The sequence below is a fragment of the Rhipicephalus microplus genome, chromosome 6 (genome assembly GCF_043290135.1).
Source record: "Rhipicephalus microplus isolate Deutch F79 chromosome 6, USDA_Rmic, whole genome shotgun sequence".
NCBI lineage: Eukaryota > Metazoa > Arthropoda > Arachnida > Ixodida > Ixodidae > Rhipicephalus > Rhipicephalus microplus.
Window position 1 is genome coordinate 97,926,347 of NC_134705.1, and position 14,449 is coordinate 97,940,795.

The following is a 14,449-nucleotide window of genomic DNA, read 5'->3' on the forward strand; positions in this document are numbered from 1 at the left end:
TTTTTATTTTTCCTTTCTTTGTATAGCACTAAATTGCTCAATTATCCTGCTTTCACGACTGTTAATTTTTCCTTAAAGACTGCTATTATTTATTTTTGTGACAACATTTCTGTATTGGACCCTTCACAAGCCGCCCAGACTATGTGTCCAAATATTTCTGTACACGTTTTCTATATTATATTGCAATAAATTTTCCTTCTAATTAGACTTATTTGATTTTATTCTTGTTGTCTCAGCTGCTGTACAGGTCTCTGCAGAAGTTCTCCGCTGCCTCAACTACTCATCCATATTAGTTGTTACCTTGCCACCCTTGTCCCTTAATGCATACATCTAATATATGTCTGTGCACAGTTTTGCCTTCACAGCCTTGAGTATTCGTCCGTTCTTTTCAAGATGCTCAATTATCTCCATGGTATACATTCCTACGTCGGCTACATTACGTCTATTGATCAACTTCGAAAGTTTCACCTGCTCTATTTTGTCTCTTGAAATTTATCCTTTCATAGTTTTACGTCTCTTAATGATAATCTTGTCTCCTGGAATAGCTTGCGAGCGTGCTGTCTAATGACCGCCCCCCCCCCCCCTCATTTACATTGCGCACTCCTTAATGATACTTGTCAGATTATCGCTCACTGCGTCAACGCTACCGTCGCTTTCTTAGGTTAAAGCAGTCAATCTATTGTGAAGCTAAATTCAGAATTCCTGTATTTTCTCTCTCAGCGCTAGCTCATTAACTGGCTTCTTGCGTATTAGTTTCTGTCATTCGCTTCTGAAGTCTAGGTAAATTCAAACCCTTACAATTTTAAAGCCACTGCATCGGATCTTCAGAACTATTGCCACATCGTGTACGATGCCCGGGTGTGCACACAAACTGATGTCTATTTCATTTTAAATGCCAAGCATTTCCTAGCGAATTTCGGCGACTTTGAAGGTATGTATCTATCTATTTATCTACATATCTAGCCACTTTCCTTTGGGTGCTCTCGTGGCCACTCTCTGAACTTTGTGTGAACCAAAATTAGCATGGGAGGGTAAGATCGTTTGACGAATATGACGCGCTAGTCAAGACATTATTAGTGTCACAATCCCGTCGCGCACGTCGTCAAACACTTCCCAACAGACAGTGGCACATACCTAGTGGGGGGGGGGGGGGGGATGTGCCGCTGGTATGCGGGTATGTGCCACAAGTGATTGACACTTTGTATCTACCCAGGACCGAAGAGATGACACATGGGCAATTTTAACGCGTGGGCGTTAAGAAATACCCACATCGGTAGCGTCGACCCGACGAATGCAAACAATGAATTTCAGGATCCCAGCTCGAATCGAACCCAAGCATTTTGCATGTATATGAAGCATTTTACCACAGAGCTACACCCCATCTCGGAACCACTTTTCAAATACACGTAAATCCTTGTGAAACGTCAATAGTGCTTGCAGTGCCGCCCACCCAATTTTATCAACATTACTTACGTACTCCTTTAATACAGCCATCACGTGGGGTTAACGTAAATTTTGGTTAGTTGTCATGCGCTGAAGTTCATTTATGTAGCAGTGTCCAGGGCCAGCATCTTCGCTAGCATCAGCGCTTCATATCAGCTTCTGGTGTTGCTAATACACACGTTCCAGTTGGCATTGTTGCGCAAGTGCAAACAACTGGCTGTGCAAACATCTGCAACTCTTCAACATATGTCTGTGCGTGCAGCATTGGTACATATATTTAGCATTATTTTATGACGTGTCACTCAATGAAAATTTGCAGCACGGCTACCTTCCCTCCGCATGCTTCGTATTCCCAGGTACGTGGGATTTGCCGAGTTTTTGTTTTTCTTTAGTTTCGTCATGAGGATTCTTGTACGTCGCTTACGGCTAGCCCGTTTTCTGTAAAAAAGTATTCTAGATTCGTGAGCAGCCTCAGCTGTTGAATAATTATGCACGTGGTTGCCCTGTGCATTCCAAATAATCAATGAGATGCTGGCCACAAATGCTACTAAAGCAGTGAGGCATCGCATTCAATTAAAAGTCCAATATTAAAAAATTACAAATGTTGCAAAAAATCTGTCCGATTTGTTTTTGATTGTTATAGCTGGCGTACTTCCCCTTCACTTCTACTAATTAAAGCGGACCTCGAAAAACTACAGGAGAAAAGAAGAATGGAGAGGCTGAAGCCTTTTTACCTCATTTTTCACAACAAAATTGGTATCAACAAAACAGTGCACATATGCTGTGCGCTCACATCATTCAAATAAAGTTTTAGATTACGTAAACCGCAGAGACACATTCAGGTATTCATTTTTTCCAAGAACTACCCATGAGTGGAATTGCCTATCACCCGATGCTGTACAGTGTCCAACAGTTGATTTATTTCTACATGCTCTCAATAACCACTAACAGTTTTTTTATACAGTCATGCAGCCCGGAGTTACGCAATGCTACCATTATTTCTGGTACGTTTCAGTCAGCAAAGCTATGCCATTGTTGAAATGTTATTCTTTAGTTTTTTGTAAATTATTACAAATGTGTTGAATTGTAAACACTGTCAGTATGCTGTGTGATGTCAATTATGTTTTTTGAAGAAAAAATTTCTGTATGCCCATTCTTGTTTAAGACCTGGTAAACAGGTCAGCAGTATGTAATAAATAAATAAATAAATAAATAAATTTATTAAATAATTATTCGATCGATTATTCTGTTGATTGACAAGAATCATGGTTCAGAGAAAACAAAGTACCACTTTGTCTATGTTGTCACCGTTTGCGCATAGGAGGTTACCGGTGAAATACTTGATGTGGCCGTACTGGAAGTGACCTCAGGTATGGCAGTGACCTCAGCAGCTGTAAAAACAAAAGCTAATACTGCCGTGGCGTGTGTACTTCCGGCGTCAAATAGTGGGAGTGACCCTATCGTTAAACCGCAATAATTTGGCTTTTCACGTTGGACGAGAAAAACTGATGCGATCACAGAACAACGATTCCACACGTGCTTCCGGTAAGAGGCTGTCAAAAGAGGTCCGCACCTCTCTCCTACTGCCACCAACGACTTCAGTATTTCGGCAATCTCAGCTAGACGGAACACTCCGGGCAAGCTAAACGTCCCTGGTGCCACTCGCCTGTGAGTAATCGGTGATGCCGAAGCCGGTGCAGTTCTTGTAGAGGGCGTCGTTGGCGCGGTCGTGAGCGTCAGTCATTGTGTATGTGATCACGCCCATTTGCAAGGCAAAGGCGACGATCACACTGCTCCTCCCAAACGTGTCCCTTGCCATAATGGATGCACCCTCCTGGAAGCAGTCGTAGGATAGCACTGTTAATTTACTGGATAATAAATGTCTTAGAGCACTCACACAAGCTTTGCAATGCTTGCATGCCGCAGAGAGAATTCAATTGTTGACACATTTATCTCCTTTTTTTTCTCCTCGCAGCCTTTTTTGAGCACAAGACTTAGTCAGGCATGCTTTCCCGTCCTGCACACGACTTTTCGTCTCAAGTGAGAAGGCTGCTTTGTTACTAAATTATGTACAAGTTGAACATGTACAGCCAGCTGTAACACGCTATATTAACGGAAAATATTATTGATAATGAAACGAATACCACAGATCTGAATCACGTGTAATCTGCCGCTAATGGATCTAGTTTTGCGGCTGTGTCCTTATTTTCTGTGACAGACAGGCACCGTCCACTGCCCAGAGAGAGATGCGTTTCTCGCAGTGGCCTTTCCCAAGTTTTCTGTCAGTGGCCGCCGTTGTGAGGCACCAAAATAGGCCTACTCATGCCTTCACCACCCTCTAATCCGGCCACACTCATGCGAGAGGAAGAGGGGAGGGGAGGCTCACGCATGGCGTAACATTTCGATCGGCCCCATCATAGTGCACTCAATTTTTTGTATGGGGGCGAAGCTTCTTAGGACTTAGCTCTGTCTTCCGTCGTGATTGCGGCGTGCAACTATTGCTATAGTAGAAGCATATGAGAGACACACGTGCAAAAAAAAGTTTTACGATAGACTTCGGCGTAGACATAGGCAAATCTTAAAATAAAGGATCTTTGTTCCCGTCATGAGATAACCTAGCGAGAAGTGTTTTGTTCAGTTGATTCTTTCTATAATCTGCGTAGATGTATAGGTTTCTCAAGAAAACCTGCAACACAATTGCACACGTCGAGCCCTATATGCCTCGACAAAGTATCTATACTGCAATGGAATTTTGTCACGGTTATACATGCGGGCTCTTGATGCTTAATGTTCTCCCATATTAGAGCACCAAGTACTCTAAATCAATAACGACTTTTTGTAAACACACAGAAGGCCTACGGGACGGCTTCATGCTCTCCCAGAGTTGAGTACGAAGCACTCGAAATAGAGACATTTTCAAACACACTCACTTTCAACTGATTCAGGTTCTTCGTATATATATATATATATATATATATATATATATATATATATATATATATATATATATATATATATATATATATATATATATATATATATATATATATATATATGGGCTAACGCTCAGGTAACGTATGATTACTGAACGATATGATACCGCGGGCTTCTCCCAACCCAGTCGTAAAGATTCACTTCATGTAGAAGCGACGATTTTCTTTTATTCGCGACGTTGTGCTCTCTGGCACTGCAGTGACACAGGAAAACTCTACTGCACGGTGCTTATGAAAGTACTCCTCATTTTCATGCTTGTTTTACCTCACTCGGTTAATTTTGTTGAAATATCGGGTTAAACGTCCCAAAACGGCGATAGGACTGTGAGGGGCGCCATAGTAGAGGACAACAAAAATTTTGACCATATGTTGTGGTTTAACGAGCAGTGACATCGCAGAGTACACGGACCTGTTTTGCTATCCATGGGACAGTCGGCCTGTTCATTGGACAGTCCCACAGCAAGAACGCGCACTTGAAGTTTCATTGTATAAACGTACATATTACGTGCACCTCAGTAAGCGTTTTGTTTTCTGAAATGCGAAGCATTTCTTAGCGAATTTCGGCGACATTGAACGTTTATCTATCTATCTATCTATCTATCTATCTATCTATCTATCTATCTATCTATTATCTATTATCTATCTATCTATTATCTATTATCTATCTATCTATGTATCTATCTATCTATCTATCTATCTATCTATCTATCTATCTATCTATCTATCTATCTATCTATCTATCTATCTATAGCCGCCTACGACTTTCAGCTCTCCTGGCCGTTTCGACAATGGTATCACAACAAAATTGGTGTGCCATAACATGACCGAATGACGAGCATAACTGACTAGTCATAACACGAAATCATGACATGCATTTCATGAATTTTCATGATTTACATTTCCTAATCTTGCTGCTGTAGCAGTGGATTCGTTCACATTACATACTGAAAAACCGGTATGGTATGACATGACTGCATGACGAAGATAGGTGATAGACCCTAACGTTGAAATCAAGACATGCAAGTCACGTGGGTCGTGAATACGCGCCACGCTCATGGTGCACTCGCGTTCATTTCCCTAGCTTCGCTTATGCCAAATTGGGTATTAGAGGACGTGAATAAATGGTGGAAGGATATGACTGGTGCAAAGATGATAATTATGATATGCGTGACATCACAGAATATAGAGGCCTGTTTTGCTATGCCGTGACTGGTGCAAAGATGATAATCATGATATGCATGACATCACAGAGTACACAGGCCTGTTATGCTATGCTGTGAGACGGCCTATCCATGGAATGTGTAATAACATGACGACACACCGCGCTCATGATGCACTCGCAGCCATACGCTAGCTTCACATATGCTAAGTTTTGTATTACGGGGCGTGAATGAACGACGAAGGTAAATGACACGTCCAAACATGACAATCGGAAGATGCGTGTCATGTAAAACACGACTACACGCTACACTCGTAGCGTGCTCGTGGCCGTTTAACTAGCCCCACATATACCAAATTTGGTATCACTTGACGTGAATAGGCGATGAAGGTAAATGACACGTCCAAACATGATAATCATGGCATGCGTGACATGTAACTTGACTGCACACGATGCTCATGATGAGCTAAAATTCGTATTAGATGACGTCAATCGACGATGAAGGTAAATGACTCGTCCAAACATGATTATCATGATATGCGTGTCATGTGAAACATCTTTGTAGGAAGCGCAGCAGCGTGCACGGAACACACAACACAAACGCGTAACTTTAACTAAACGTTGATTGCAAACGTCAGCGTATATAAAGAGGGTGAAAGAGAAAAAAAATAATAAAAGACAGAACAAAAAGCACACGTGCAGTGCCGTATATTTCTCATCCGTTACTATCAATCCTACCACCGAAAAAAAATTCTTTCCGCGTGAGCGAGATAGAAGGTGCTCTAGCACACTAAAAATCTTCACATGTCACGAGTCACTGTAAGGAGTGAGGTTGTGTGCCGTATTTCGGTAACACTTGCAGTTTTTATTGGGACAGAGATTTATTAACGCCGAAATGGCACCTAATGATTTTAATCATTTAGCCTCCCTCCATCCCGTACTCTATCAATAGCCTCCTTGTGTTGCTCGCGAATCCAGAAAAACCATTATCCCATTACGCAGTATCTAACTGAATTTTACTACATTCAGTTTGAAGGGACACTGTACTTAAACGACTAAAACTGACGAAGAATCAGCTTAGACTGCAAAATATAATCTGACAATATTTTATTTATAGATCATATCTCTTTATTATTAGTCGGAGGGAGCCTCAAGCTCCATGTTTCAGTTTTAAACATTGCAAAAATATCTCCAGAAGTGGCATGTGTGTCGAAAAGCTTTTCTCCTATTTTGGCCATACCGGTTCAACAGACCTTTCTGACATTGGTGTACTGAGACTCTTATCCTATCAGAAAGGAAAACTTGCTTCGTACTTGATTAGGACCGAAGTAAGCACTGGTAGACGCCATCAAAACTCATGACGTCATGGTGACTGGTGCGACAATATTAAGGCAGCGTCGCCGTCGCCATCTTTTTCACATGCGTTTTTTCACTTGTCAGGAGTCGTCTTGTGGCAACGAAGGCGACTGAGGAGTCGGAAAGGAGTAATCTGCTGGTATCAGCAAATTTTAGAGAAGTTTTTCTTATTTCTTTACCTAATTGATGCCCATTTACGTGGCGATGTCGCAAGGAGCACTATCACAGTCCACGCATCCGTGGGCACTGCCAAATTTCATGATCGAAATAAAATTTCGATGCAAACTTACCATATTTGGAGCGTGTCTATCTTCACTCATGAGGGCGTTCGAGGGCAACGTCATGCACCAGCTCTGGGAGGGGATTGACACAACTGTGCTGATCACTACGAGCACGTCGACGTCTTTCCTGAGGAAAACGTTTGCACTTTGAAGACGCAGTTTTAGGAGTACATACACTTATTGGAAGCTCAAACATAAAAAAACACAATAAACTGCAGATTGTTACAGCTCGTAACTAAGTGCGAGTTACAACACATATATGGCTAGGCACTCAAAATAAACGTATAAGTTATTCAGATGAAACCAGAATATCTGTTTGTGAATGCTACGTTTTGTGTACCAACTATTTTCAGAGTCTTGTCAATTGAAAAAACGGGCGTCATCCTGCCCAGACCGTTTTCGTCGCGTCCGGAGCCAGCCTCGAAGGGCATCTAGAAAGCAGCTTCACAAGATGAGGCTGTTTTTCTCGCGTAGCCGGAGCTCATCACGGAGGCCAACGAGGAGAGCAGGTCTTCATGCCGACACTCTTTTTATTGAGTTGCCAGGGCTAATCGTGGATGCCATTAAAGGGAACAAGTTTTCATTCTAAGACTGCTTTCGTTGAAATGCCTTAAGCTAATCGCCATTTAAGAAAGCAGATCTTCATGCTGCACTTGTTTTGTTGTCCCCATTTTCAGAACTGGCGGGGGTTTGCGTGTGTCCGTCACTTTTTGGCTGTGTCTAGGCCTTTATCAGAATAAAGGGTTTACCTGATGAATTTCGTGCCACGACGGAAGCGTCAATTAGTGCCAAATAACAACGTGATTTCTTTAAGTGTGCTCCTTGATTTCTTCTGCTGCATGCACCCCGGGCCTCCGGAACTTTCTCAGAACTATACGCATTTATGACTAGGCCACTGCAGATAAAAAAAAACTGTTGTGGTGGGTCAGTTGGCGATTATATAAGCGTCACAAAGGGTACGAAAGTCGTAACAGCCGCAATTACCTGCGGTGATGACTTGAAATACCTCGTAAAGATGTCAGTGCCCCTTGGTAGAACGAAGGTTACGTTCTAGCAAGCGTTGGTGTCGCGTATAACGATAACAAAAACTCTGAGATAACTAGCGCTTGAGTATTCTAGATAAGTGTGTGGACCTCTTTACGCATGCATGTATGGGTTTGCACACTGTCATTTTATACCTGCTGCTTGCCGTTTATAAAGTGTGGACGTAAAAGGATTAGTTGCGATAAGATGGCGTATCCAGTCACCAGGAGTGTATAAACGAAGAGGAAGGTTAAAGTAATGTTGCTATCGATATCGAATGTTCTAGTTAACGCTTAACCACTATCTGTCAAAATGGTCGATTGAGTGAGTTTGTGATTCATGATTACTTGAACTACGAGCACAACGTAGACAAGGACTAAGGCATGGTCAAGCGTGTGCTACCAACTCGTATGTGCTTACGAAGCTTTTATCTGTCAGTATATACTTGTCTCAGCTTTCCGATTAAGCTTTCAAATCGTACTATAGGCGCTTGTCTGTTTATTATTAGTTAGTGCACCTCTAAGTTACGCGTTCGCATTTCAATGCGGGGTTACCCTATAGAAACAAAGTCTGTGCTTAATCTATGCAACATCTCGTGATCGACACTCACGCCGAGAGTGACAAGCCGGTCCTTGAAAGTTGACTCCAGGCCTCTGGGTGGTCGTAGTAGTAGTAACCCAAGCCGAGAACGATCTTGTTCTCCTCGGAGTTATGTCCTAGGTGATGCCGCATAGCCTGCAATTGAAACGACATTCGATTCAGGCAAGTATTCAGCGTTCCATTTGCATACTTGTTTCTTGCTTGCTTGAAACTTGTCTGAGTGGTCGATGAGTACGACTTGTTTGCAGTGATTGTGTAGATGCCATTTGTGAAATTTCTCACAAATTACGCAATGCTCCGTCCTTACTTTTTCGTTCCTCCATGCTGGTAATTGAGTTTTCATTCACGTAAAGGTTGGTGTATGCTATCCTCAGGTAACAAAGTGTCTCATCTGTTTTTCAACCGATGCTAACCGTTCACTGCGAAAAAGCTAGTGTGCAAGCCAATTATCAAGCTCCGCCATGCCGGTCAGACCCGACCCAACGGCCACTACCATTTCGGGTATCATAAATATCAGTTAATCACATACAACGACATCACAAAATGTAATTACATGGGGCGTAGGCGATTCTCACTGCCACACGTAAAGTTGAACAGGGCTCAGGCAGTCATGCTACGTTTGCTGCAAACTGGAAGTTACCCCACTCCGTATATTCTAAATGAAATTCTCCCTGACAGTACATTTCAATACGAGTGACGTGTGCAATGACATCATTGAAATCAGACACATGCTGGCCGGCTGTCCCGCGACTCTCACCGACCCCGAAGAACATTGACTTTACTGGCAGAAGGGGGTGCAAAGCTCGTCTTATCAAGATCAGCTACGGGCAGTCCAGAAGGTTCACGATGGCGCCATAAGGATGACGATAGTTATAGCACGAGAATAAAACGACGACACAGAGACAAGAAGGACACGAAAAATCTTTCGTGTCCTTCTTGTCTCTGTGTCATCGTTCTGTTCTCGCGCTATAACTATTGTCATGCCATACCAACTAGCCCAAGCTGCCACACTTCTAAGGCGCCATAAGGCTTGGCCTGACGGTACCGGTGTGGACGCGGCCCGCCTTGGTCTGAAAATACCGGGATTCAGGATAATAATTAGGTTTTGTGAATGAATGAATACCGCCACTGCAGTGCACCGGTGGCTTTTGCAGCGCTGCCATTATCCCCTTAATGGGCGTAACATCTCCGAAACTCACTGTCGACGCTGCCAACTCAGCCTTTGTATTCCCGTGGCACAGCCCCGAAAAAGGAGCTAATTTTCCGGCTCCATTATAGAAATTTGTTTGTGTGGCTAACTTCGACTATTGTCATGGCTTCCTGAAGTTATTGCGCATCGACTGACACCAACCACAGCTGTAGGTGACCGGAACTTTTTATGTTAGAAGCCCAAACGCACCTGCCTATTGTGCGAGCCGCCATGTAGGCGGCTGCAGGAACGCTACCATGCGCGTTGCGCGCGTGCTCGATGGCTCTCGCGAATGAATTCTCATATGCTACGGCGCATCCCGGATCCTCGCGGATGATGGGCACGTGACGCCAAGACCTTGATAAAATGGATTTTCAAGACTCTACAGCTCACAGCCTCTCAACGCCAAATGAACGGAGTGATCAGAACGCCGAGACCGACAGCCAAAACCAAGTGGATGGAGCCTGGCAAACAGTGCTCACTCTGCGGCAGAAGAAAGCTCTTTCGAAAGCAAAAAAGGCCAAGTCCATGAATTTTTCAACGCCTTCGTACCACCAACAAATATACACTGCTGAAGCAACCGGAAAATCTAAATACAGGCCTGCCTACAGGTGGCTACCCCCCTCGCCGAAAGACGATTTTAAGAAGAGGGTGCGGCCACACGAAGGGCTACCAGTCAAGAACCTGACTAGTCCACTTCTGGCATAAGCCGCGATAGCAGCTTGCAGCGGTCAAATATCTCAGATGTTTGACCGCTACAAAAATTTTTGCTCAGCATCAAGCGAGCTTCTAACATCTTCGTTTTTCGACGTCGCACCATACAGTGGCGGACCACGTGAGGCTAATTACCACCCTAAAGATCAACGGTCAGCCACACTCAGTCAATGCCTACGTAGCGACAAGTGAAGGGATAACTAAGGGCATCATTCACTGCTTAGGCCCCCTCACGATGCCTGAAGCGCTAAACGCTAATCTCCGCCTACGCGCACAAGGGGTCAAAATTCTGCAAGCACTTATGTTTGAAAACACCAAGATGACCGTTATAAGATTTTTTGGAGAGATTACACCTAGGTACATTTATTACAATGGCGGAGAACTTGCTTGCTACCGCTACAAGGTTACCACCCAGTTGTGCAGAGTGTGCCATCAGGTTGGTCATCGTTCGGACGTCTGCCCCCAGCCGGACATTCAAGTGTGTCACGTTTGTGGACAACGGGACCCTGCAGCCGGACACGAGTGCTCTCTGAAGTGTGCAGCTTGTGGCAAGGGTCATTTGACAGGTGACCGAAGTTACAGAAAACGACTCAAACCTCCGCAGAAAAGAACCTCAAGGGCTAGCGTGCACCAGCCTACTCTGAACGACACCTCACTGAAGCCACCTCAACACCCCCGCTGGTTAAGTTCTGATGATGAACAATCTGCACTGGACCTCTGACTGGAGTTGCCAGAGACTCTTCCAAGGTTTAGCTCTAGATACAGATCTAGATCCAGATCTCGGATCCGGAACGACTCTACTCACAAGACCTTACATTATTTCCACTCACACAAGTCACCTAAATCCGGGGCTCCATGCTCTGCGATCAAGCAAGCACCTGAACATGGCAAGGTGAGCTATGCACGAGTTTCTTCTCCCGGTGCTCCTATAACGGCTAATCCGGAATATACAAAAAAATAATTAGTGCGAACAAAATACTCCGTAAGAGCTTGGCAGAAATGAAACGAGAGTTGGCCTCCCTCAAAGCTAACCGCGGTACGTAATCGAGCCAAAAAACACTTTCTAAAGCAACCGGCACATCTGTCCAGGTCACGATCGAGTCAAATTTAATGGAAGGTACGTTACAACAAGTAACGCAGCAACTGCAAAGCAAGAAAAGCTTTCAGCAGCAGTTGTTTGCGGAATTCCAGAACCTAAAGCGGTATGTCAATGAATCTATCGCCATCATAAGGGCCACTGTTCTTAAACGACCTAAAAGCAGCCCGGGTGCTCTGTCTACCCGTTGTACGAAAAAAACTCTCAACCTCGGACAGCGATAGCACTATCCACGGCGAGTAAAACACGAGCGCACACCAAATATCTCGAAATTTGGCAGTGGAATTGCAGCACCTTCCACAAACGGGCCGCCACTCTACAACAATTTCTTGATACGGCGCCAGTCAAACCTGATGTCCTTTGTCTACAAGAGGCTAGTAATAAACCAGTGTAATTGAGTGGTTAATACACGATATCAAATCCAGACTACGCTGAAGTCACCACGTTGGTTCTTAAGGAAATAGCGACAAGTATTGATTATCTGGTAACTAGTAGCATTGACCACCGAATCATAAGTATACTACCACACAAGCGTAGCAAAGCCAAAACCATAATCACGAACGTGTATAGCTCCCCTAAAGAAAAAAGGGCCGATTTTGACGCACTCATTCGGTATGCCAAGAGTAATTCCAGCATCCAGGATCGACTACTGCTTTTAGGGGACTTCAATGCCCCTCACACTACCTGGGGGTACCAAACAGATACCCCGAAAAGCCGGGCACTCGAGCGAGTTGTTGATGCGCATGGGCTCCAACTTTTCGTGCTCCCTCAACACCCGGAAAGATTGGATAACAGCGTCAGCACAGACACACTTGCTGATCTTTCATTCATAACTGATGTTCACAAGGTGTTCTGGAGCAACCTAGAAGAGTATCTCTGCAGTGACCATTATATCTTGAGCGTGTCGATAGCCTCCTTAAAATTCGGCAATCTCATGGCCAAGTTGTATTAACAGATTGGATAACTTATCGTGAAATCCCACTGCGCGAAATTTTACCGGATAGCGCTGAAGATTGGGCAACGCACATACGAGAGGCTCACAAAGCAACATCCAAGAGGGTTGCGCTCACAGCGAAAACCCCGGTAGTCGATAGCCATCTGATACATATGAGGGAATCTAGGAGAGGGTTGATCAAATGATGGAAACAACCGACACTCAATAGAAAATTGCGCCATAGAACTGCTGAGATATCTGGGTGGGCAAACGCTTCCGCGCGGCAGTTGGAAACGGCAAGTTGGGCGAACTTTTGCGACTCGATCCGAGAAAACTTCCACATTTCCAAGACATTGGCAATACTGCGCCGCATAATGGAACCTGGTATTACCAAAACTTCCGCAAAACGAACTCCTAAGAAGCTCGCAGGGGAATTTCCAGGAACAGATGACATCCTCCTCACTAGGGTCTGAGAGAAGTACATAGGCGCGGTCACCACTCCCCCGTGCACTTTAGCATACCAAGGCCAGAAAAACGCAATACTCGACGCACCGATCACCAAAGCAGAACTATTTGCGGCCGCGCCAGCTGCAAAGCGCAATACTGCCCCTGGACTTGACCAGCTAACAAACGCGATGATTTAGAATCTGAGCGACGAACACCTGGGACAGCTTACTCGGTATTTTAATGAACAGGTATGGGAGAAGGGCGTGGTTCCTCAACATTGGAAGGAAGCCAGAATTATTCTCATTCAGAAGCCAGGAAAAACACACGACCTACAAAATCTAAAATCAATATCATTAACAGCCTCTCTTAGCCGATTATTCGAAAAAGCGATTCACGCACGCCTCACGACATACGTTGAATACAGGAACCTTTTTCCAACTAGCATGTTCGGATTTCAACAACATATGTCAGCGCAGGACGTCTTCCTTCTACTTCGGGAAGAGGTACTCTGCAATACCACGATTGGGGCAGAACATCTCTTCGTAGCTCTTCATTTGAAAAGCGCCTTTAACACTATGTCCCATGAGCTGATCTTATCTGTGCTAAATGACATCAGTTGTGGGCAAAAGATATATGACTACGTACGCTCTTTCCCTAACCTCTCGCGCTGCTACAATAGGTCTAGGCAATACACGTTCAGATCAATTTCCTATGCCCAATAAAGGCACATTACAACGGGCGATACTATCCCCTCTTCTCTTCAACATGGGACGCGGCTTCTCTTCAACATGGGACGCGGCTGGAGTGAGACGCTGTGCGGACGTGTTTCGCATGAGCTCCGGCCCGGTGACCGACTATCGGCGGACGCGCTTTTTTTCTGGACTTGCTGTCAGTGGGCTCGTCTGCAGGAGGTTGCCCTGTACCTACGGACACCACTCGTTTAGGCAAGTTTGTCCCCGTTTTTGGAGTTTCCGAGATTTTCCTATCAACCCCGCGGTGGCAAGGCTAGGCCTATCTTCTAGGCCAAGCCTGGGCCACGTCGCCGGGCGTCTGACTTGCACCCGGTGACCGTGGGCCTTGTTGGGCTGAAGATGGAATACTACGTCGAAGGGGAGACTATAACACCCGAAGATTTTGAAGCAGGAGAGTGGGCTCCAGTGCTGAAGGCACAGGACTGATTTAAGAAGACTCAGCATGGCGACAACGCCAAGAGT

The 14,449-nt window shown here is 44.6% G+C and overlaps 1 protein-coding gene across 1 annotated transcript in view; it reads right to left on the bottom strand.

Annotated features, from left to right (window-relative positions):
• The window catches only part of LOC119168520 (uncharacterized), a 57,218-nt gene that overhangs the window by 14,512 nt on the left and 28,257 nt on the right, over positions 1-14,449 (bottom strand). The window contains exons 5-7 of the mRNA XM_075866270.1: positions 8,866-8,990; positions 7,242-7,359; positions 3,110-3,277 (exon numbers count right to left, since the gene is read on the bottom strand). Of these exons, the coding sequence (XP_075722385.1) occupies positions 3,110-3,277; positions 7,242-7,359; positions 8,866-8,990 (411 nt within the window). The remainder of the gene's footprint in view (positions 1-3,109; positions 3,278-7,241; positions 7,360-8,865; positions 8,991-14,449) is intronic.